Below are 25,755 nucleotides of genomic sequence, written 5' to 3'. Positions count from 1 at the left end.
TGCATGTCCATTATAAACATAGAATGAATTATATAAAAGAAGGTTAAGGGGGGACTTGATAGAGGTCTTTAAAATGATGAGAGGGATAGACAGAGTTGATGTGGACAAGCTTTTCCCTTTGAGACTAGGGAAGATTCAAACAAGAGGACATGACTTCAGAATTAAGGGACAGAAGTTTAGGGGTAATATGAGGGGGAACTTCTTTACTCAGAGAGTGGTAGCAGTGTGGAATGAGCTTCCAGTGGAAGTGGTGGAGGCAAGTTCATTGGTATCATTTAAAAATAAATTGGATAGGCATATGGATGAGAAGGGAATGGATGGTTATGGTATGAGTGCAGGCAGGTGGGACTAAGGGGAAAAAAATTTGTTCGGCACGGACTTGTAGGGCCGAGATGGCTTGTTTCCGTGCTGTAATTGTTATATGGTTATATGGTTATATGGTTAGACTAAGAGATACAGCAGGGAAACAGGCCCTTCGACCCATTGAGTCCACATCTACCAGCAACCACCCTGGACACTATCCTATACACTAAGGACAGATTTACAATTTAACCAAGCAAATTAACCCTACAAACCTGCATGTCTCTGTAGTGTGGGAGGAAACCGGAGCACCCGGAGAAAACACACACAGTGGCAGGGAGAACGTACAAAGACAGCAACCGTAGTCAGGATCGAACCTGGGTCTCTGGCGCTGCAAGGCAGCAACTCACCGTGGTTGAAATTGCCGTAAAATGCCCTAGCTAAAACTGAATCATGGATCTCCCCAGAACACTTCACCACTTGAAAGGTTTCTCTGCCTGTGAACAGGGACATTGCATCAAACAGACGCGTGGACAGGGCAGTACCACAGGAAACAGCTGTAGGCTTTGCAGCTTACCAAAGTAAACATTTGGAGGAGAATTTAATGTTGCCATGGGAATGGAGGAATTTAATCCAAAAATTAAAGGGTTTTTCATATATATAAAAAAAAAAAAATAAATAACATTTGAATGATATGTCGAATGAAAAACAGGAAGAGCTGGGAATAGTCAGCAGGTCAGGCAGCATCTGTGGGAGGAGAATCAGGGTATTTGGGGTGGCACAGCGGTAGAGTTGCAGCCTCACAGCGGCGGAGACCCGGGTTCGATCCTGACTACGGGTGCTGTCTGTACGGAGTTTGTACGTTCTCCCTGTGAGTTTTCTCCGGGCGCTCCGGTTTCCTCCCACACTCCGAAGACGTGCAGGTTTGTAGGTTAATTGGCTTGGGTAAAAATTGTAAATTGTCCCCCAGTGTGTGTCGGATAGTGCTCGTGTACGGGGTGATAGAAACATAGAAATTAGGTGCAGGTGTAGAGGCCATTCGGCCCTTCGAGCCTGCACCGCCATTCAATATGATCATGGCTGATCATCCAACTCAGTATCCCGTACCTGCCTTCTCTCCATACCCTCTGATCCCCTTAGCCACAAGGGCCACATCTAACTCCCTCTTAAATATAGCCAATGAACTGGCCTCAACTACCTTCTGTGGCAGAGAGTTCCAGAGATTCACCACTCTCTGTGTGAAAAAAGTTCTTCTCATCTCGGTTTTAAAGGATTCCCCCCTTATCCTTAAGCTGTGACCCCTTGTCCTGGATCGCTGGTCAGTGGGGCCTGTATCTACATCTCTATAGATGAGACTTTAAACTGAAAACCCCCTGTACTCCTCGGCTGCAGCTGGACGATGCCACGGTGCCAAGTTGATGAGAGGCAAGAGGTTTCCGATGGATGCCACTTATCCTTGATTGTCGATCCACAAACCAGGGGTATCATCATCTCGCTGTTTGTGGGCCCATTTATCCACATAGTTTCCAACCCTCAGAGTCATTTCATTGACCACAAAGCATCTTAAAAAAACCTAAGATCCGGACTTCTCCGAGCTCAGCCCCGAGCCACTGGCGTTGATGGGACCCGCTCCAACCAGAACGAGGAGGGGCCCACGGCAACGATCGAGATCAGGGGGGGGCTATCGGAGAGGGAGAGGAAAGTCAGGAGTGAGGAAGGGGGGGGGGCCCATCAGGGAGCTACTTGAGGAGGGGGGGGGGGGGGGGTTCAGTGAGAGAGCGGACCCAGTGGGTGGGGGCCACTGGGAACAAAGGGGGTACCCAGTGAGAGGGGACGCTAATCCCCGGCGTGGAGGGGAGCCTGATATCACGTGCGACAGCAGGCAGTATCATTAGTGCAGATCTCATTAGTACAGGTGTCAGGGGTTATGTGGAGAAGGCAAGAGAATGGGGTTAGGAGGGAGAGACAGATCAGCCATGATTGAATGGCGGACTAGCCTTGATGGGCCGAATGGCCTAATTCTATTTCTATTCCTTATGACCTTATGTTCGGTGAACTTTTGTAACTTTCTAAGCACCAAAACGTGACGATGCTTGCGTACCGCCTAGTTGAATGGTTTTGCCAGGTTGAATCTGAATCTGAATCTGAATCGGAATGCACAACAAAGCATTTCACCGCACCTTGGTACACCTGACATTAAAGTCTCATTGAATCATTGGTCATAGATGGTACCACAAAGATGAGAGATTTGCTCAGGCACCAAATTAAAACTTGACTGGACCCGACTTACCGCTGGGCCCAACCCCAACTTGGCCGAAGGAAACTTAATCTACCCAAGGGTGATCAACATCTGACCTACCACATGCATTCTGAAGACACTCAACCAAGGCCAAACTGAGCCAACTCGACCACGGTCAATTGGAATCCAACCAAGCCGAGACCAATTGGAGGCTGACCAGTCTCCAGAGCCAATTCAAACATAACCCACCCTAGGCCATGTGCCATGCCAATCTCAACTCCACCCATGGCCAATCTGAAGCCAACCCAACCGTGACCAATCTGAACTTGATCCAACCACATCCAATCCAATCACAACACAACCCTGGCCAATCCAGCCCCAAACCACCCAGGACCAATCTGAACTCAATCCAACCACGTCCAAGCCAAGGCCAACCCAATCGAAGCCAACCCGAATCCTAACCCGACCGCAGACATTCCCAACCCAACTCAAGCCTTGTAGTTAAGTTTAGCTTTCGTTTTGATTAGTTGAGAGATACAGCGCGGAAACAGGCCCTTCGGCCCACCGAGTCTGCTACTACAAGTAACTCCCGCACGTTAACACTATCCTACACGCACCATTTTCATTTCTACCAAGTCAATCAACCTACAAACCTGTACGTCTCTGGAGTATGGGAGAAAACCAAAGATCTCGGAGAAAACCCACGCATGTCACGGGGAGACTGGGGAGATGTTAGATCTTATTAGATCAGGAACAGCTACTTCCCCACAGCCAGCAGGCTATTAAACTCGGCTCGGACAAAACTCTGAACATTAATAGCCAATAATCTGTTTATTTGCACTTTATCAGTTTAATTATTCATATGTCTATGTCTATGTCTATGTATATATACACATACATATATACACACACACACAATGGTATATGGACACACTGATCTGTTCTGTAGTCATGCCTACTATGTTCTGGTGTGGTGAAGCAAAGCAAGAATTTCATTGGCCTATCAGGGACACATACATAGAAAATAGGTGCAGGAGTAGGCCATTCGGCCCTTCGAGCCTGCACCGCCATTCAATATGATCATGGCTGATCATCCAACTCAGTATCCTGTACCTGCCTTCTCTCCATACCCCCTGATCCCTTTAGCCACAAGGGCCACATCTAACTCCCTCTTAAATATAGCCAATGAACTGTGGCCTCAACTACTTTCTGTGGCAGAGAGTTCCAGAGATTCACCACTCTCTGTGTGAAAAATGTTTTCCTCATCTCGGTCCTAAAGGATTTCCCCCTTATCCTTAAACTGTGACCCCTTGTCCTGGACTTCCCCAACATCGGGAACAATCTTCCTGCATCTAGCCTGTCCAACCCTTTAAGAATTTTGTAAGTTTCAATAAGATCCCACTCAATCTTCTAAATTCTAGCAAGTACAAGCCGACACATGACACTAAAACTCTCATTCCATACTAGACCGGTCCATCACCAGAATTATAACAGTCTGAAATATGTTATTGATCCAATTGAGAAAGCACGAACTATTGATCGATAACAAAAGAACGTGTAATAGCAACACAAAACATTGCGTTGGCTGGGGTGTGGGACGGAGCCAGGTTTCCTGGCCCAACATGACCCTAAGCGTTTAATCACAGTAAAGTCTGGCATGCTGCGTTCAAATTGGCTGCAGTCTTTCCAGATACAGTCATGGCATCCCAAATGTTTCATTAGCCTAAACCTCCATTGGAACAGGCTTGAGAGGTTCACCTCTGGAGGTGGAATTAAAGCTTGTAGGGTGAATCTTAAAAAATAAAATCACTTCCCACCAAGGGCACTAGGGAAATTTTACAGCCCAACCTCCCCCCCCCCCCCCATCCCAGGTAATTTCCCATGCAACCACAGGAGATGCAACACCTGTCCTGACACCCCCCCCCTCTCACTTCCATCTGGGGCGTACCTTTCGAATGGCGATGAGGAGGATTTTTCCACCAGTAGGAGCGACTAGGACCAGAGGTCACAGCCTCAGAATAAAAGGACGTCCCTTTTCATAGAAACATAGAAATTAGGTGCAGGAGTAGAGGCCATTCGGCCCTTCGAGCCTGCACCACCATTCAATGTGATCATGGCTGATCATCCAACTCAGTATCCCATCCCTGCCTTCTCTCCATACCCCCTGATCCCTTTAGCCACAACTAACTCCCTCTTAAATATAGCCAATGAACTGTGGCCTCAACTACCCTCTGTGGCAGAGAGTTCCAGAGATTCACCACTCTCTGTGTGAAAAATGTTTTTCTCATCTCGGTCCTAAAGGATTTCCCCCTTATCCTTAAACTGTGCGACCCCTAGTTCTGGACTTCCCCAACATTTTCCAAAGGAGATGAGGAGGAATTTCTTTGGTCTGAGGGTGGTGAATCTGTGGAATTCATCGCCACATACGGCAGTGAAGACCAAGTCATTTAGTATTTGTAAGATGAAGATTGACAAGGTCTTGATTAGTACAAGGGTGTCAAAAGTTACGGGGAGAAGGCAGGAGAATGGGGTCGAGGGATAAAAGTAGACACTCGATGGGCCTAATGGCCTAATACTGCTCCTATGAGTTATGGACATGGATTCCAGCACCCCTTTCAATCCAAGACATCCCCTGTCCAATTCTTCGAAGATAGACACAAAATTAACCATATAACCATATAACAATTACAGCACGGAAACAGGCCATCTCGGCCCTACAAGTCCATGCCGAACAAATTTTTTCCCCTTAGTCCCACCTGCCTGCACTCGTACCATAACCCTCCATTCCCTTCTCATCCATATGCCTATCCAATTTATTTTTAAATGATACTAATGAACCTGCCTCCACCACTTCCACTGGGAGCTCATTCCACACCGCTACCACTCTCTGCGTAAAGAAGTTCCCCCTCATATTACCCCTAAACTTCTGTCCCTTAATTCTGAAGTCATGTCCTCTTGTTTGAATCTTCCCTATTCTCAAAGGGAAAAGCTTGTCCACATCAACTCTGTCTATCCCTCTCATCATTTTAAAGACCTCTATCAGGTCCCCCCCTTACCCTTCTGCGCTCCATCTCTGGAGAAATGGAATAGGCAACGTTTCAGATCAAGATCCTTCATCAGACTATCAATCTCCTCCAGTTGTCTGAAGAAGGGTCCCAACCCAGGACGTCACCTATGTTTTTTTCTCGAGAGAGAGAGATGCTGCCTAACCCCAGCATATTATGTCCATCTCATCCCACCACAGCCCCACCCCCTCACTTTCTTGATTAGTCTGGGTGTCAGAGGTTATGGGGAGAAGGCAGGAGAATGGGGTTAGGAGGGAGAGATAGATCAGCCATGTTTGTAGTAGCCAGAGTAGACTCGATGGGCTGAATGGCCTAATTCTGTTATTTCTTCTGACCGCTATCAAACGATCAATTGCCAGGCTGATCCCATCTCCACTTCATTTTCCCAGTTTCCCTCACCCCGACTAGAATCAAACGAAGGTAAGGGCCCGACCCAAAACATTGCCTCTCCACGTCCTCCAGAGATGCTGCCTTTCCCGTTATTCCAGTTAAAAACATAGAAACATAGACAATAGGTGCAGGAGTAGAGGCCATTCGGCCCTTCAAGCCTGCACCGCCATTCAATATGATCATGGCTGATCATCCAACTCAGTATCCCGTACCTGCCTTCTCTCCATACCTTCTGATTCCCTTTAGCCACAAGGGCCACATCTAACTCCCTCTTACATATAGCCAATGAACTGGTCTCAACTACTTTCTGTGGCAGATAATTCCACAGATTCACCACTCTCTGTGGTTAAAAACAAAATCTCATCTCGGTCCTAAAATACTTCCCCCTTATCCTTAAAATGTGACCCCTTGTCCTGGACTTCCCCAACATTGGGAACAATCTTACTGCATCTAGCCTGTCCAACACCTTAAGAATCTTATACGTTTCTATAAGATTCCCCCCTCAATCTTCTAAATTCCAGCGAGTACAAGCCAAGTCTATCCAGTCTTTCTTCATATGAAAGTCCTGCCATCCCAGGAATCAGTCTGGTGAACCTTCTCTGTGCTCCCTCTATGGCAAGAACGTCGTTCCTCAGATTAGGAGACCAAAACCGTACGCAATACTCCAGGTGTGGTCTCACCAAGCAAGGTCCCAGCATCTAGTTCTGTTGATCACCTCTCAGCCCCAAACTTTTTTGTGTTGAAGTACTTTCCCGTGAGCATGTCCCCGGGGGCAATCTTCATCAGTCAACGATTAAAAGTTGATTATCAGATCATTATCAAATGAATGTTTGCAGGTGCGTCCAAACCGGCCCCATCGCAACAGCGACAACACTATAAAAGTACATTGAATGACCTGGAAGGTGCAGCAGAAATGTAAGCTGCATGGTCGTGGAAGGCAGAAGGATTTTGCTGTCGTTCACCTGTTCTCCAAAGATGTTGAGTTACTCCAGCTTTTTGTGTGCGTCTCTCTCTCAAAATCTTGAGTTTAGAGATACGCGCACGGAGACCACACACACACACACACACACACACACACACACACACACACACAATAATTTACATTTAATACCAAGCCAATTAACCTACAAACCCGAAGGTACACAAAAGTGCTGGAGAAACTCAGCGGGTGCAGCAGCATCTATGGAGCGAAGGAAATAGGCAACGTTTCGGGCCGAAACCCGGAAGGGTTTCGGCCCGAAACGTTGCCTATTTCCTATAGTGGAGATTGTTCAACTCTTTGCATGGAGCGGAGGAAATAGGCAACGTTTCGGGCCGAAACCCTTCTTCAGACCACAACCTACAAACCCGAGATGGACACAAAATGCTGGAGTAACTCAGCGGGACAGGCAGCATCTCTGGAGAGAAGGAATGGGTGACGTTTCGGGTCGAGACCCTTCTTCAGACTGGGCTCAGGGGAGAGTGAAACTGGAATACAAGTTACCCAAGCAGACCTAAATAGTACACAGAGAGAGCCACACAGAGACACACACAGAGATACACACACACACAGATACACACAAACAGAGAGATACACACACACACACACACACACAGATACACACACACACACAGATACACACACACAGATACACACACACACACACACACACAGATACACACACACACACACACACACACACACACACACAGATACACACAGATACACACACAGATACACACACACAGAGAGATACACACACACACAGATACACACACAGACACACACACACAGATACACAACACACACACACACACAGACGAAATTGTTCTTAAGCAGTGCGGCACGGTGGCGCAGCGGTAGAGTTGCAGCCTCACAGCGCCGGAGACCCGGGTTCGATCCTGACTACGGGTGCTGTCTGTACGGAGTTTGCACGTTCTCCCCGTGACCTGCGTGGGGTTTCTCCGAGATCTTCGGTCCCACAGTCATTGGTTTGGTAAATGTGCCTCTAAACTAAACTAAAACAAACAACAGGCCAATTTAACCCAGAAACTGCCCTCTGTAGCTGACCCATCTAACACCCCCCAGTATGTTATGAACATACCCCCAGCAGCGGTATGAACTGTTCCTCCTTCCCACCCGCCTACTGTCTCCGCCTCTTCCTTTCTCCCCCATCCAAGCAAAGCAAAGATCACAGAGCGGATCTATGATATTTGGTCTGAAGAAGGGTCTCGACCAGAAACGCCGCCGCCTATCCCTTCTCTCCGCTGTCCCGCTGAGTTTTGTCCAGCATTTTGTGTCTATCTTCGATTTAAAACCATCAGCTGCAGTTCCTTCCCACACAAACAACCGCAGATTTTGGTTACAACCGAAGGCGGACACAAAATGCTGGAGTAACTCAGCGGGACAGGCAGCGTCTCTGGAGAGAAGGAACGGGTGACGTTTCGGGTCGAGACCCTTCTTCCAGTAAAGTGGGACTGAGAATATCACACCAGAATAACCCCCTCCCCTCCCTATCCTCAAACATCTCCCCGCCAAACCAAACCAAATCTAACCTCGGATGCTGTCCATGTGGAGTTTGCACGTTCTCCCTGCAACCCTGCGCGTTCCTCCCACATCCCAAATACATGCGGGTTTGTAGGTCTTTAGAAACATAGAAACATAGAAATTAGGTGCAGGAGTAGGCCATTCGGCCCCTTCGAGCCTGCACCGCCATTCAATATGATCATGGCTGATCATCCAACTCAGTATCCCGTACCTGCCTTCTCTCCATACCCTCTGATCCCCTTAGCCACAAGGGCCACATCTAACTCCCTCTTAAATATAGCCAATGAACTGGCCTCAACTACCCTCTGTGGCAGAGAGTTCCAGAGATTCTTAAACATCTAACACCAACAGTAGGTAGACACAAAAATGCTGGAGAAACTCAGCGGGTGCTGGCAGCAGCTTCTATGGAGCGAAGGAAATAGGCAACATTCGGAAATAGGCAACGTTTTGGGCCGAAACCTTCGGAAATAGGCAACGTTTCGGGCCGAAACCCAAGGGTTTCGGCCCGAAACGTTGCCTATTTCCTTCGCTCCATAGATGCTGCTGCACCCGCTGAGTTTCTCCAGCATTTTTGTGTCTACCTTCGATTCTCCAGCATCTGCAGTTCCTTCTTTAACACCAGCAGTAACTTTTTTTCCCCCGCAGATAGACACAACATGCTGGGGTCATATTGAATGGCGGTGCAGGCTCGAAGGGCCGAATGGCCTACTCCTGCACCTAATTTCTATGTTTCTAATGCTGGGCACCCGACTTCAGACTGGAAGATGTTGCCAAGTTTGAAAGCACAGGAGGTTGAAGAAGTGTCTCGTCTCGCTCCCCCCCCCACCCCCACCCCCACCCACCCCACCGACACCTCAGCTGTGTCTATCTTCGCTTTGAACCAGGTTCCGAGCCGTGTTGAGGTCGGGGTGCAGTAATGCCCCTGTCCCACTTGGGAAACCTGAACGGAAACCTCTGGAGACTTTGCGCCCCACCCAATGTTTCCGTGCGGTTCCCGGAGCTTTTTGTCCGTATCCCTACCTGCTTCCACTATCTGCAACCTCCGGCAACCAGCTGCAACCTCCGGGAACCGCACGGAAACCTTGGGTGGGGCGCAAAGTCTCCAGAGGTTTCCACAGGGGAACTGCAGGTGCCGGGATTACTAGAGAGAAACACACACAACGTGCTGGAGGAAGTCGGCGGGGTCAGGCAGCGTCTGTCGGGGGGACATGAACAGGCGGCGTTTCGGGGTCGCGAACCTTGTTCGGGCCGGCGAGTACAAGTTGGGAGGAGGCGATTGCCTCCTGAGCCGAGACGCAGGCGGGGGGGGTGGGGGGGGGAATATTCAATATTCACCCGCGAGGCGAGGTGGTGTGGATGTAAGCGAGACCCTTAAAGCAGCATCTTTTGCAAAATAAATTAACCCCTTCATTAACCCCTCCTCACAAACCGTGCGGGCGGCACATTCTCTAAACACATCTCCGTGCTTTGAAAGGCGAGATACCTCCTCTGTATATGTGTGTGTGTGTGTGTGTGTGTGTGTGTGCATGTCTGTGTGTGTGCCTGTCTGTGTGTGTGTGCATGTGTGTGTGTGTGTGTGCGCCTGTGTGTGTGTGCCGGTGTGTGTGGGGTGTGTGTGTGCTCCTGTGTGTGTGTGCCTGTATGTCTGTGTGTGTATGTGGGTATGCTGCCTGACCCACTGAGTTACTCCAGCATGTGGTACCAAAACACGGGGTAAACCAGCATCTGTCTGTCTCTACAGATATAGATGTATTTCTATACCTTTCTGTGTATATACACACGCATATACAATATATATATATACATACATATACAACGTGTGTGTGTGTATAAATATACAAATGTATGTGTATACAAATACGATGTATGTGCATGTATATATAGACATTCAAGGTATTTTAAGCATAAATATACACACTTACAATGTGTGTGTGTATATATATATATATATATATCCCTGCGCGTATATATATATATATATATATATATCCCTCCCACATATATATACACACATACTGTATATATATACACACATGCATATATATATAGTATATATATATATATATATATATATATATATATATATATATACACACATACTGTATATATGTACACAAACACACACACATATATATTTATATATATACACACATACTGTATATATATATACAAACACACACACATACATACTGTATATATACACACACACACACACATATATACACATACATATATATATATATATATATATATATATATATATATAAACACATATTACAATTGGTGAGGACATGCCGTTCAGTAATACACAGAGTGAATGTCAAGGTGGGTGGGTGGGTGAGTCCCCGTGTATCTATCTCCTTACCTGTCCGTTCCAGGTGTTGCTCGGCCACAGCAGCGAGCGGCAGCAGGAACAGTGTCCAAAGTCCCATGTTGTCCGCGGCGCGGCGGGGACTGTTTTGACAGCAACCCCCTTGAAGCTGGTGCTGAACAAACTGATCTTCCCTCTAATCCTCCTGCCTTGTAAGATTTCCGCTTACACTCTCATCACAAGCGGATGGCAGGGATTTCTTGCGAGACTTTTGCTTTTGTTTTGGACTGGTGCTGGATGTCTCCCCACTGAGTTCTCCCCGTTCTCCCCCCCTCTCCCTCTCCCTTTCCCTCTCCCTCTCTCCCTCTATCTGTCTCTCCCACTCTCTATCCCTCCCTCTCCCTCTCTCTCCCTCCCCCCCTCTCTCTCTCTCTACCCCTCCTCTCTATCTATCTATCTATCTATCTATCTATCTATCTATCTATCTATCTATCTATCTATCTATCTGTCTATCTATCTGTCTCTCCGTCCCTCTCTCCACCTCCCCCTCTCTCTCCCTCGACCTCTCTCACTCTCTGTCTCTCTCTCTCTCTCTCTCTCCCTCCTCCTCTCTCTCTTTCTCTTCTCTCCCCCCTCTCTCTCTCTCCCTCCTCCTCTCTCTCTCTCCTCTCTCTCTCCCCCCCTCCCTCTCTCTCTCTCTCTCTCTCTCTCTCTCTCTCTCCTCTCTCTCCCTCTCTCTCCCTCTCTCTCCCTCTATCTCTCTCTCTGTCTCTCTCTCTCTCTCTCTCTCTCTCTCTCTCTATCTCTCTCTCTATCTATCTCTCTCTCTATAAAACCTCTCTCCCTCTCTCTCTCCCTCTCTCCCTCTCTCCCTCTCTCTCCTCTCTCCCTCTCGCTCCCTCTCTCTATCTCCCTCTATCTCCCTCTCTCTTTCTCTCCTCTCCTCTCTCGCATCGGTTTCGTTGTTCCCAGAGAGACCGCCACACACACGGTGACACTCACAATACAGCACAAATAGCCACGAAAAGCTGGAGAATTCTGCGAAAAAGAAGGTCTTCTGTCTTCACCCCCGTGAGTTGTTTGATGGGAAACTGCAGGATTTATTCCCGGCAACCACAAAGGAACTGCGATATATTTCAATTCCAAGTCAGGATATTCTGTGGCTTGTGTTGGGGGCAACTGTAGAAGGGTCTCGACCCGAAACATCACCCATTCCTTCTCTCCAGAGAGGCGCTGCCTGTCCCGCTGAGTTACTCCAGCTTTTTGTATCTACCTTCGATTTAAAACCATCAGCTGCAGTTCCTTCCCACACAAACAACAGCAGATTCTGGTTACAACCGAAGGCGAACACAAAATGCTGGAGTAACTCAGCGGGACAGGCAGCATCTCTGGAGAGAAGGAACGGGTGATGTTTCGGGTCGAGACCCTTCTTCCAGCAAAGTTGGACCGAGAATATCACACAGGAACCCCCCCCCCCCCCCCCTCCCTCCCTCCCTCCCTATCCTCAACCATCTCCCCGCCAAACCAGCCTGACCTCGGCTGCTGTCCATGTGGAGTTTGCACGTTCTCCCTGCAACCCTGCGCGTTCCTCCCACATCCCAAATACATGCGGGTTTGTTGGTCAATTGGCCCTCTGCAAATGTCCCCCCACGTGTGTAGGGAGTGGATGATACAACCATCTATTTTTCCCTCTCAACCCCATGCTCCTGCCTTCTCCCCGTAACCTTTGCCGCCCTTACTAGAAACATAGAAACATAGGTGCAGGAGTAGGCCATTCGGCCCTTCGAGCCTGCACCGCCATTCAATATGATCATGGCTGATCATCCAACTCAGTATCCCGTACCTGCCTTCTCTCCATACCCTCTGATCCCCTTAGCCACAAGGGCCACATCTAACTCCCTCTTAAATATAGCCAATGAACTGTGGCCTCGACTACCCTCTGTGGCAGAGAGTTCCAGAGATTCACCACTCTCTGTGTGAAAAAAGTTCTTCTCATCTCGGTTTTAAAGGATTTCCCCCTTATCCTTAGGCTGTGACCCCTTGTCCTGGACTTCCCCAACATCGGGAGCAATCTTCCTGCATCTAGCCTGTCCAACCCCTTAAGAATTTTGTAAGTTAATCAACAACCTATCAATCTCCACTGGAAAAAACCCCCCAATGACATTTTCTCCTCCACCTCAATCCGTGGCCACGAGTTCCACAGATTCACCACCCACTGGCTAAAGAAATCTCCAATCTAGAATGAGGTTGAGATGAAGATCAGATCAAATCAAATCAAATCAAATCAACCTTTATTGTCATCTTGCAAAGCAACAGTTGTACAGTGTAAAATGAGAAGACGTTTCCCCAGGGAATACCGGAGCATCGCACATGAAACTTAAACATTTCACACATAATAACAGTAAAAATAATCCAGTCCCTGATGAAACGGTATAAATAGTTAAAAGCAGGTCACACAGCAACATTAAAATACAGTAAAAACAGCCATTAAAATGTCCAGGGCAGCTGATTTGAGTGGCCAGTGCCAGAGTTATTAACATGTCAGTGCAAAGCCGCAGAATCAGGTGACTGTGAGTACAGAGTGACTGTTTAGCAGCCTCACAGCCTGTGGCAGGAAGCTGTTTAGCAGTCTGGTAGTCCGGGCTTTGATGCTTCGATATCTCTTGCCTGATGGCAGGAGATCCAGGTGTGTGTGTGGAGAGGGTGCAGTTTGTCCTTAGCTATTCTCACAGCTTTTTTTCAGACAGCGGCTCTGGAACAGTTCTTGTACCGAGGGTAGGGAGACGCCAATGATCCTCTCTGCTCCCCTCACTACCCTCTGCAGAGCCTTCCTGTCCGAGCAGTTGGAGTTGGAGTACCACATGTTCATGCAGTACGTGAGTACAGACTCCACCGTATCCCTGTAGAAAGTCCTGAGGATGTTGGTGTGGAGTGATGCCTGTTTGAGTTTCTTCAGGAAGTGCAGTCGCTGATGGGCTATAGATATAGTCCAGCAGGATAGTACTGGAGGGCTGAATGGCTTTCTCTTTCCATAACAAATGCCTAGAGAATATGTTATCCCCTCTATCAGCACAGGGGGGTATAGCTCAGTGGTAGAGCATTTGACTGCAGATCAAGAGGTCCCCAGTTCAAATCTGGGTGCCCCCTCATCAATATTTTAGGGTTCGATCCTGGCCTCGGGTACTGTTTGTGCAGAGTTTGCACGTTTTCCCTGTGCCAGGAGTGGGTGCAAAAGTGGGATGACATAGAACTAGTGTGGATGGCATGGATTCAGTGGGCCGAAGGGCCAGTTTCCATGCTGTTCCTTTAAAACAATTCACTAATGTGAGCATGATCAAAAAAACTGCATTTGATGAAAATCTGCAATGAAAGTGGAAGGTGCAGGAAACACTCAGCAGGTCAGGCTGCATCTGCGGGAAGCCAAACATTTCAAATTCTATTTTATGTTCTCACGTTGAAGAAATTATTCCAAACTCACTAATAGATTTGGAGGTAGATAAAAAATGCTGGAGAAACTCAGCGGGTGAGGCAGCGTCTATGGAGCGAAGGAATAGGTGACGTTTGGGGTCGAGACCCTTCTTCAGACTGATGTGGGGGGGGGGGGGTGGGGGCGGGAAGAAGAAAGGAAGAGGCGGAGACAGTGGGCTGTGGGAGAGCTGGGAAGGGGAGGGGAAAGAGGGAGAAAGCAGGGACTACCTGAAATTGGAGAAGTCAATGTTCATACCGCTGGGGTGTAAGCTACCCATGCGAAATATGAGGTGCTGCTCCTCCAATTTACGGTGGGACTCACTCTGGCCATGGAGGAGGCCCAGGGACAGAAAGGTCGGATTCGGAATGGGAGGGGGAGTTGAAGTGCTGAGCCACCGGGAGATCAGGTTGGAGGAATCGCTTAGAGACATACAGCTTCGGCACAACTTGCCAACACCAACCAACATGCCCCATCTACACTAGTTCCACCTGCCTGCATTTGGCCCATATCCTTCCAAACCCGTCCAAATATCTTTTAAATGTTGTTATACTACCTGCCTCTGGCAAAGATAGACACAGAGTGCTGGAGTAACTCAGCAGGTCAGGCAGCAACTCTGGAGAACATGAATGGGTGACGTTTTGGGTTGGGTGCTGTAAGGCAGCTGAATTACTTCAGTGTTAATTTTGCTTCAGAGCATCTTCAAGAGTCACGTCAAGAGAATTTATTGCCATGTGTCCCAGATAGGACAACGACATTCTTGCTTGCTGCAGCACAACACAGTATTGTGAGCATTAATACAGTACAGTTCAGTTCAATATACACATAAATAAACAGATAGAGTGCAATAGGCTGTTACAGTTCAGAGTCTGTTTGTTGCCGAGTTTACTAGCCTGTTGGCTGTGGGGAAGCAGCTATTCCTGAACCTGGATGTAACAGATTTCAGGCTCCTGTACCTTCTGCCCGATGGCAGCAGAGAGATGAGTGTGTGGCCAGGATGGTGTGGGTCTTTGATGATGCTGGCTGCCTTTTTGAGGCAGCGACTGCGATACATCCCTTCGATGGTGGGGAGGTCAGAGCCGATGATGGACTTGTCATTTTGTCCGGGGGTAAAAGTATTTTTCCAAGGGGAGGAAATACAACTTGGTAAAGATATAACAAAAAAAACACAGACTCGAGATATCTAAAATGAAAAATAGAAAGTGCTGTAAATAGCAGGTCAAGCTGTCACAGTCTGGCCTCTCCTCATTCTCATCCACTTCACCTCCCGATACTTTTCCACCAGTCCCTCCTTCTCCTCACCTGCCACTCCCCTCTCATCAGCCCCAACTCTCCTCACCTGTTGCACTCAGTTGCCTCTGATCACCAATTAACCCGGTATATAGACTCTCCTCACCATTCACACAGTGCCAGATTGTTCTCAGCGTTCATGCAAGACTCTCCAGCGTTTTCCCGACTACCTACACGGATTTGAACCTGCCTGCCCCTGACCATTCCGTCCTGTCGTCTTCCCGGATATCACCTCAGCCTTCTGTCCCCGACCACGGCCTTCGTCCCGTACCTCCTGGTTTCTGTCTGCCTCTCTCCTGGGCTGTTTGGTGTATCCCTGCAACGGCTCCTCGACTTCCTGCCTGGCTTCGACTCTCCTTTCGTCTGTCCCTCGCTGGTCTGTTTGCATCGTGTGTTGGATCTCCTGGTTACCGGACCTTCCGCTACCCCGACTACGTCTCCTGCCCGCCCCTCTTCGGAACCCTCGCTCAATCCTGAGCCTCTGTGTGAGTACGGTGTACCCATCCTGTGTACTACTCGGTGGTTACAGATGTACCCATTCCTGTGTTACTACTCTGTGTTACAGTATCGTAATAAGGTTCATTACTAATTATACCTGCCTGATTCTGTGCTGCTATTGGGTCCAAGCTATACCCGTTACACAAGCAGCACCTGGGAGAAATAGATTGAAGATCTTTCATCCAATCTTGTAAAATTGAGAACACATCACGTTACATATCGCAGAACAGTTCTCTCTCTTGCTTTACTGAATGTACCTGAGTTTAGCTTGATTGGTCTCCAAATCTGAGGAAGGACATTATTGCCATAGAGGGAGTGCAGAGAAGGTTCACCAGACTGATTCCTGGGATGTCAGGACTGTCTTATGAAGAAAGACTGGATAGACTTGGTTTATACTCTCTAGAATTTAGGAGATTGAGAGGGGATCTTATAGAAACTTACAAAATTCTTAAGGGGTTGGACAGGCTAGATGCAGGAAGTTTGTTCCCGATGTTGAGGAAGTCCAGGGCAAGGGGTCACGGCTTAAGGATAAGGGGGAAATCCTTTAAAACCGAGATGAGAAGAACTTTTTTCACACAGAGAGTGGTGAATCTCTGGAACTCTCTGCCACAGAGGGTAGTTGAGGCCAGTTCATTGGCTATATTTAAGAGGGAGTTAGATGTGGCCCTTGTGGCTAAGGGGATCAGGGGGTATGGAGAGAAGGCAGGTACGGGATACAGAGTTGGATGATCAGCCATGATCATATTGAATGGCGGTGCAGGCTCGAAGGGCCGAATGGCCTACTCCTGCACCTATTTTCTATGTTTCTATGATTGTATTTAGGTACAGCATTATCAGATTATACTGGATAGCGTGCAAAACTAAACCTTTCTGTGTACCTTAGTGTACGTGACGAGAATAAACCTCAATCTAAGGTTGGTGGACCAAAGAGTAGAAACCCGGAACTGCAGATGCTGCTCCACCATGAAAAGATACAAAGTGCTGGAGTAACTCGGCGGGTCAGGTAGCACCCCCCTGCAAAACATGGATAGGTGACGTTTCATGGGTGCAGGGGTGAAAGGAATGAAAACTACAGGTTCATAAGTCATAGGAGCCGAATTACGTCATTTGGCCCATTGAGTCTACTCCACCGTTCGACCATGGCTGATCTGTCTCAAGCCCATTCTCCTGCCTTCTCCCCGTAACCCCTGACACCCGTACAAACCAAGAATCTATCTATCTCCGCATTATAATTGTTCAATGATTTGGGCAGAATAGAAGAGACTCGCTTACTTCTGTAATTGCCTTGGCTTGAGTTGTCTGATGTTGAAAGGAACAGAGAATCTTACGGGTGATATTCCTGGATAGAGAACAGCGTCGTCTCTCGACCCCACCCCCCCCCCCCCCCCCCCCCCCCCCCCCCCCCCCCCCCACACCTCCCACCCCCATCTCTCCCTAAATGCTTTCAATGGACCAATGGACACTAGACATTACGTGCAGGAGTAGGCCATTTGGCCCTTCGAGCCAGCACTGCCATTCAATGTGATCATGGCTGATCATCCCCAATCAGTACCCCGTTCCTGCCTTCTCCCCATATCCGCTATTTTTAAGAGCCCTATCTAGATCTCTCTTGAAAGCATCCAGAGAACCTGCCTCCACCGCCCTCTGAGGCAGAGAATTCCACAGACTTTCATGTAACTTCAATTCGATGGACCTGCATGGGTTTTCTCCAGGTGCCCTGGTCACGAAAGACGTACAGGTTTGCAGATCAGTTGGCTCGATGTAATGGTAAATGATCCCCAGTGTGTGTACTATAGGGTTAGTGTGTAGTGATCGCTGGAAGTGCCAGATTCCACGCTGCATCTCGAACCTAAACTAAAATAGACATCCACCCACAGATGGCCAGGAGATTAGGAACCGCAGAAATCACTGCCTGGCCAAGCGCTGTCGGCCATTCCAGCGTCTCCCATGAATTACTCAGCCATCCAGAGAATTGTACTCACCCATGAGAGGCAGTGGTGAATCTCTGGAACTCTCTGCCACAGAAGGTAGTTGAGGCCACAGTTCATTGGCTATATTTAAGAGGGAGTTAGATGTGGCCCTTGTGGCTAAAGGGATCAGGGGGTATGGAGAGAAGGCAGGTACGGGATACTGAGTTGGATGATCACCCATGATCATATTGAATGGCGGTGCAGGCTCGAAGGGCCGAATGGCCTCTACTCCTGCACCTAATTTCTATGTTTCTAACTGCAGAACTCCAGGCCAATTAGGAAGTGTAGCTCAATGGTAGAGGATTCGCTTGCAGATTTAAGAGATCCATGGTTCAAATCCGGCTGCCTACTCAAAGCGATGTACTGTATTTTGTTTAATAAGGAACTGCAGATGCTGGAAAATCGAAGGGAGACAAAAATGCTGGCGAAACTCAGCGGGTGCAGCAGCATCTATGGAGCGAAGGAAATAGGCAACGTTTCGGGCCGAAACCCTTCCGGGTTTCGGCCCGAAACGTTGCCTATTTCCTTCAAGGGTTTCGGCCTGAAACGTTGCCTATTTCCTTCGCTCCATAGATGCTGCTGCACCCGCTGAGTTTCTCCGGGATGTACTGTGTGTTGACTTTTTGGAACAGATCCTCTATCCAGCATTACAGGTGTAGCTTTGGGCTGGTACCATTTGTGAGATACAGAGCACAAACAGGCCCTTCGGCCCACCGAGTCTGTGCCGACCAGCGACCAGCCCGTACACTAGCACCATCCCACAAACTAGGGACAATTTATAATTTTTACCGAAGCCTATTAACGTACAAACCTGCACGTCTTTGGAGTGTGGGAGGAAACCAGAGCGCCCGGAGGAAACCCACGTGGTCACAGTCACATATGTTTGAAAGAATGGAGCGACTGGGCTAGTATTCACTGGAATTTAGAAGGATGAGAGGGGATCTCATTGAAACATATAAGATTATTAAGGGATTGGACACGCTAGAGGCAGGAAACATGTTCCCGATGTTGGGGGAGTCCAGAACCAGGGGCCACACAGTTTAAGAATAAAGGGTAGGGCATTTAGAACGGAGACGAGGAAACACTTTTTCACCCAGAGAGTTGTGAGTCTGTGGAATTCTCTGCCTCAGAGGGCAGTGGAGGCCAATTCTCTGGATGCTTTCAAGAGAGAGCTAGATAGGGCTCTTAAAGAAAGTGGAGTCGGGGGATATGGGGTGAAGGCAGGAACGGGGTACTGATTGGGGATGATCAGCCATGATCACATTGAATGGCGGTGCTGACTCGAAGAGCCGTATGACCTACTCCTGCACCTATTGTCTATTGTCTAAAACGCACCCACAGTCAGGATGGAAGATAGACCTCTGGTGCTCTAAGGCAACAACTCCACCTCTGCTATCTCCAGAGAATTGTCATCACCCATGAGAGATAGGAAGGAACAATGAGCAGAACTCCAGGCCAATTAGTGAGTGTGGCTCAGTGGTAGAGGATTGGGCTGCAGATTAAGGGGTTCCTGGTTCAAATCCGGCTGCTTCTCAGAGGGATTTATGTTCACTTTTAAGAATTAAGTCCTCAATCCTTTCTTGCATTGCAGATGTAGCTGTAGGCTGGTGTTATGATACAGTAGGTAGGAACTGTGTGGGAAGGAACTGCAGATGCTGGTTTACACCAAAGATTGACACAAAATGCTGGAGTAACTCAGCGGGACAGGCAGCATCTCTCTGGTGACGTTTCGGGTTGGGACCCCTTCTTGAGAAGTACTGCCTCACCTTCAGTCACTGGCTTCAATGATGAGTTGCCTGGTTGCTCTCTCTATCAAAATCATTTGAGTATTGTAGGTTAATTAGCTGCTGTAAATAGTGACTGGTGTACGGGTGAGTTGGAGGAGCTGGACATGGGAAGGGGGGGGGGGGGGGGGGAATGGAGGCACAAGAGACAGTGGATGTGGAGAGGATGTTTCCACTAGTGGGAGAGTCTAGGACTAGAGGTCACAGCCTCTGAAGTAAAGGACGGTCTTCTTTTAGGAAGGAGATGAGGAGGAAGGTGGTGAATCTGTGGAAGATTGTTCCCGATGTTGGGGAAGTCCAGAACAAGGGGTCACACAGTTTAAGGATCAGGGGGAAATCTTTTAGGACTGAGATGAGGAAAACATTTTTCACACAGAGAGTGGTGAATCTCTGGAATTCTCTGCCACAGAAGGTAGTTGAGGCCACAGTTCATTGGCTATATTTAAGAGGGAATTAGATGTGGCCCTTGTGGCTAAAGGGATCAGGGGGTATGGAGAGAAGGCAGGTACAGGATACTGAGTTGGATGATCAGCCATGATCATATTGCATTTCGTTGTCTCTGTACTGTACACTGACAATGACAATTAAAATTGAATCTGATCTGATTGAATGGCGAATGGTGCAGGCTCGAAGGGCCGAATGGCCTACTCCTGCACCTATTGTCTATGTTTCTATGTTGTGCATGGTGGTGGAAAGATTGGTGGAAGCAGGGCCGTGACGTGAATGCTCTTTCCTTGACCCCCACGATGGGCAGAATATGCTCCTGTTCAGTATAAGTAAACACGAGGAATTAGGAAGGAAATGAAAAAGAGACATCATTCCGCCTGCACATTTTAATGCAGTCAAAATTAATTTGGCGAGATGGCTGTGGGTCTGACTTGCTATTCCAGCTACCTCCTCCTTTCACAAGGTGATCTGCAGCAGAGCTAGGAATAGCTTACTCCATGGGATTCAGTAAATCCCCGTGCTCCACAGAACCAGACAAGCATGAAACAACCAGCCAATATTATTTGTAGGGGGGAACTGCAGATGCTGGTTTTTAAATCGAAGACAGATACAGGAAGCTGGAGTAACTCAGCGGGTCAGGCAGCATCTCTGGAGAAATAGGTGATGTTTCAGGTCGAGACCTCTCGCCCAATTCCTTCTCCCCAGAGATGCAGCCTGTCCCGCTGAGTTACTCCAGCATTCTGTGTCTATTTGAAGTGTGAATGGTGATTTCTCTCATTTCAAGTAACCTCTGCATTCCTCCTCCCCCTCCTCTCTCTCTCTCTCTCTCTCTCTCTCTCTCTCTCTCGGTCCCACCCCCACCCTAGTCACCCCGCCAGTCCCACGGTTCGCATCCATATACCCCTTCGCTCTCACCTCTTCCACAGCCAACAATGGACCATTGTGGGCTCCACCTTTCCTTGGTCCTCAGCGTTGGCTCTGATTTGCACTGAACCTTTTCGTACCCCTGACTTTCAGTCTGAAGAAGGGTCCCGACCCGAAACATCACCCCGTTCAGTGGCGCAGCGGTAGAGTTGCTGCCTCACAGCGCCGGGGACCCGGGTTCGATCCAGACTACGGGCGCTGTCTGTACGGAGTTTGTACGTTCTCCACGTGACCTGCGTGGATTTCCTACGAGATCTTCCGTTTCCTCCCGCAACTCAAAGACGGACATGTTCAAGATTCAAGCGAGTTTATTGGCATGTGTCCCAGATAGGACAATGAAATTCTTGCTTTGCTTCAGCACAACAGAACATAGTAGGCGTGAATACAGAACAGATCAGTGTGTCCATATACCATTGTGTGTGTGTGTATATATATATATACACACATGAATAAAGATTTGTAGGTTAGTTGGCTTGGTATGAGTGTAAATTGTCCCTAGTGTGTGTAGGATAGTGCTAATGTGCAGGGGTCGCTGGTCGGCACGGACTCGGTGGGCCGAAGTGCCTGTTTCCACGCTGTATCTCTAAACTAAACAAAATGCCTTTTCTCCAGAGATGCTGCCTGACCTGCCGAGTTACACCAGCATTTTGTGTCTGACTTCATCCTGTTTTGTCCTTACAAAACCTGCCCATCTGAGCTCAGTAACTACGAGTTACATTGTAAACCACCCTACATGAGCAAATCTATCGATATAAGTGGTTGCACAACCAGTGTCTAGTCCGTCCATTAGTTTATCATTCTTGAATAAATGAATGTGCTTGAATGCTCCAGAGTGCAATCTAGTCAATTTGAACGCAGTTTCTTGAGTCCTGTTTCAACAATCAGCAAGGAATCGATTGATTAACATGAAGAGTCTATTGATCTCACTGTGGCTTATGATCAGACAATGAACAGACAATCTCCTCCAGAATCTGAATTTTATCATAGAAACATAGAAAATAGGTGCAGGAGTAGAGGCCATTCAGCCCCTCGAGCCTGCACCGCCATTCGATATGATCATGACTGATCATCCAACTCAGTATCCTGTGGTCTGAAGAAGGGTTTCGGCCCAAAACGTTGCCTATTTCCTTCGCTCCATAGATGCTGCTGCACCCGCTGAGTTTCTCCAGCATTTTTGTGTACCTTCGATCTTCCAGCATCTGCAGTTCCTTCTTGAACACTCAGTATCCTGTACCTGCCTTCTCTCCATACCCCCTGATCCCTTTAGCCACAAGGGCCACATCTAACTCCCTCTTAAATATAGCCAATGAACTGTGTGGCCTCAACTACCTTCTGTGGCAGAGAGTTCCAGAGATTCACCACTCTGTGTGAAAATAGTTTTTCTCATCTCGGTCCTAAAATATTTCCCCCTTATCCTTAAACTGTGACCCCCTTGTCCTGGACTTCCCCAACATCGGGAACAATCTTCCTGCATCTAGCCTGGCCATTTAGTTTATTGTCACGTGTACCGAGGTACAGTGACAAGCTTTTGTTGCGTGCTATCCTGTCAGCGGAAAGACAATCCGTGATTAAAGTCGAGCCATTTACAGTGTATAGATACATGATAATGTTCACTCCATTAACTAGATAGGGCTCTTAAAAGTAGCGGAGTCAGGGGATATGGGGAGAAGGCAGGAACGGGGTACTGATTGGGGATAATCAGCCATGATCACATTGAATGGCGGTGCTGGCTCGAAGGGCCGAATGGCCTACTCCTGCACCTATTATCCTATTGTTTATGTCTATTGTTTCCGATCAAAGATAGTCCGAGGGTCACCAATGAGGTGGATAGTAGTTCAGCACCGCTCTCTGGTTGTGGTAGGATGATTCAGTTGCCTGATAACAGCTGGGAAGAAACTGTCCCTGAATCTGGAGGTGTGCGTTTTCACACTTCTGTACATTTTGCCCGATGGGAGAGGGGAGAAGAGGGAGTGGCCGGGGGTGAGACTGGTCCTTGATGATGCTGCTGGCCTTGCCGAGGCAGGGTGAGGTGTAGATGGAGTCAATGGAAGGGAGGTTGGTTTGTGTGAGATGCTGAGATGCTGCCTGACCCGCTGAGTTACTCCAGCACTCTGTGGTTTTTCATTGGTATAAACCAGCATCTGCAGTTCCTTGTTTCTACAATTTCTGTATGAAGGGACTCTTTCATACTGGGGTACTTGTTTGCAATTCCCGCCCACATGGGGCTGCACCCCACTGTCCCTGCCCACCCTCGACTAGTTATCTGTAGTGAATCTGTGGATTTCATTGCCGCAGAAGGTTGCGGAGGTCAAGTCAATGGATATCATTTAAGACTGAGATAGATAGATTCTTGATTAGTGCGGGTGTCAGGGGCTATGGGGAGAAGGCAGGAGAATGGGGTTCGGAGGGAGAGATAGATCAGCCATGATTGAATGGCGGAGTAGACTTGATGGGCCGAATCTGCTCCTATCTCATGACCCTATGAACTTATATACATATACGATGCCCACACTAGGTACATACATGTCCATTCTGTGTCCACATTGTGTACATCCAGGAGAGACACACAGTGCTCCGAGATCTTCAGTTTCCTCCCACACTCCAAAGACGTACAGGTTCGTAGGCTAATTGGCTTGGTGTGTGTGTGTAAATTGACCCTGGTGTGTGTAGGATGGTGCGAATGTGCGGGGGTCGGTGCGGACTCGGTGGGCCGAAGGGCCTGTTTCCACGCTGTGTCCCTTAAACTAAACTAAATCCCTTCCTAAAGGCATCACATCCAGCTGTGTATACTGTTCAAGAAGGAACTGCAGATGCTGGAAAATCGAAGGTAGACAAAAATGCTGGAGAAACTCAGCGGGTGCAGCAGCATCTATGGAGCGGAGGAAATAGGCGACGTTTCGGGCCGAAACCCTTCTTCAGACTGATGGGGGGAGAAGGAAGGAAAAGGGGAGGAGGAGGAGCCCACGGGCGGATAGGAGGGTGGGAGGAGACGGCTAGAGGGTTAAGGAAGGGGAGGAGACGGCAAGGGCTAGCAAAACTGGGAGAATTCAACGTTCATGCCATCCGGACGCAAGCAACCCAGGCGGAATATGAGGTGCTGTTCCTCCAATTTCCGCTGTTGCTCACTCTGGCAATGGAGGAGACCCAGGACAGAGAGGTCGGATTGGGAATGGGAGGGGGAGTTGAAGTGCTGAGCCACCGGGAGGTCAGGTTGGTTATTGCGGACTGAGCGGAGGTGTTCGGCGAAACGATCGCCCAACCTCCGCTTAGTCTCCCCGATGTAGATCAGCTGACACTTAGAGCAGCGGATGCAGTAGATGAGGTTGGAGGAGATACAGGTGAACCTTTGTCGCACCTGGAACGACTGCTTGGGTCCTTGAATGGAGTTGAGGTGGGAGGTGAAGGGACAGGTGTTGCATTTCTTGCAGTGTATACTGCTCTCTCCACACCGGACTGCAATGCCAGAGTTAAAATCAATGCTCAGCGTATTAACATTAGCAGGGTATTAAGGGATCAGACAGGTTGGATGCAGGAAACATATTCCCCATGTTGGGGGAGTCCAGAACCAGGGGGTCACATTTTAACAATAAGGGGTAGGCCATTTAGAACTGAGATGAGGAAAAACATTTTCTCCCAGAGAGTTGTGAATTTGCGGAATCCTCTGCCTCAGAAGGCAGTGGAGGCCGATTCACTGGATGCATTCAGCAGAGAGTCTTGGGGCTAGCAAAATCAAGGGATATGGGGAGAAGGCAGGAACGGGGTACTGATTGTGGATGATCAGCCATGTTTAAGAAAGAACTGCAGCTGCTGGAAAAATCGAAGGTAGACAAAACTGCTGGAGAAACTCAGCGGGTGAGGCAGCATCTATGGAGCGAAGGAATAGGTGACGTTTCGGGTGAAGACATTTCTTCAGCGATGATCGCTGGCTCGAAGGGCCGAATGGCCCACCCCTGCACCTATTGTCTATGTATCTATGGCACAAACCCACACCATTCTGCCTCTGGGGTGAAGCAGGTGGAGTCAGACCTGACTGTTAGTGGAGTGCTCCTTGATACAGAGTATTCGCTACATGCGTTCAAGCCACAGAGAGAGAAAGAGAGATTAAGTTCTTCAATGAACTGGCACAGTTTAGGGATGTAACCGTAAGTAAGACCACACCTAATTTGTTTACAGATCGAGTGCACATTAGAAAACAACTTCAGAGGAAGAGATGAGAATCTTTCGCTTGCAGGTCTGGAAGGGGCAGCTCAGTGGTAGAGCACTGGAGCGCAGATCAAGAGGTCCCTGGTCCTGCTGCCTCCAAAATTTAAGGGCGGTCTACGCTGCCTCACAGCGCCAGAGACCCGGGTTCGATTCTGACCACGGTTGTCGTCTGTACGGAGTTTGCACGTTCTCCCCGTGTCTGCGTGGGTTTTCGCTCCGGGTGCTCCGGTTTCCTCCCACACTCCAAAGACGCGCAGGTTTGCAGGCTGATTGGCACGGGGTAGCGCTGGTCGGCACGGACTTGGTGGGCCGAAGGGCCTGTTTCCGTGCTGTATCTCTAA

General features: G+C 48.5%; 1 protein-coding gene and 1 non-coding gene across 2 annotated transcripts in view; one reads left to right on the top strand and one right to left on the bottom strand.

The window, feature by feature from the left end:
- The window catches only part of LOC129710019 (plexin domain-containing protein 1-like), a 224,738-nt gene extending 213,583 nt beyond the window's left edge, over nt 1-11,155 (bottom strand). Inside the window, exon 1 of the mRNA XM_055656707.1 lies at nt 10,887-11,155. Coding sequence (XP_055512682.1) covers nt 10,887-10,953 — 67 coding nt within the window. The 5' untranslated portion in view covers nt 10,954-11,155. The remainder of the gene's footprint in view (nt 1-10,886) is intronic.
- A 2,752-nt stretch (nt 11,156-13,907) lies between these two features.
- Nucleotides 13,908-13,979, top strand: trnac-gca (transfer RNA cysteine (anticodon GCA)). Its single transcript has one exon. It is a non-coding gene; the product is annotated as a tRNA-Cys (tRNA).
- Nucleotides 13,980-25,755: the final 11,776 nt, after the last annotated feature.

Source organism: Leucoraja erinacea, chromosome 27 (genome assembly GCF_028641065.1).
Source record: "Leucoraja erinacea ecotype New England chromosome 27, Leri_hhj_1, whole genome shotgun sequence".
In the NCBI taxonomy this organism is placed as follows: Eukaryota; Metazoa; Chordata; class Chondrichthyes; order Rajiformes; family Rajidae; genus Leucoraja; species Leucoraja erinaceus.
This window is presented reverse-complemented; position numbering and strand designations above follow the sequence as displayed.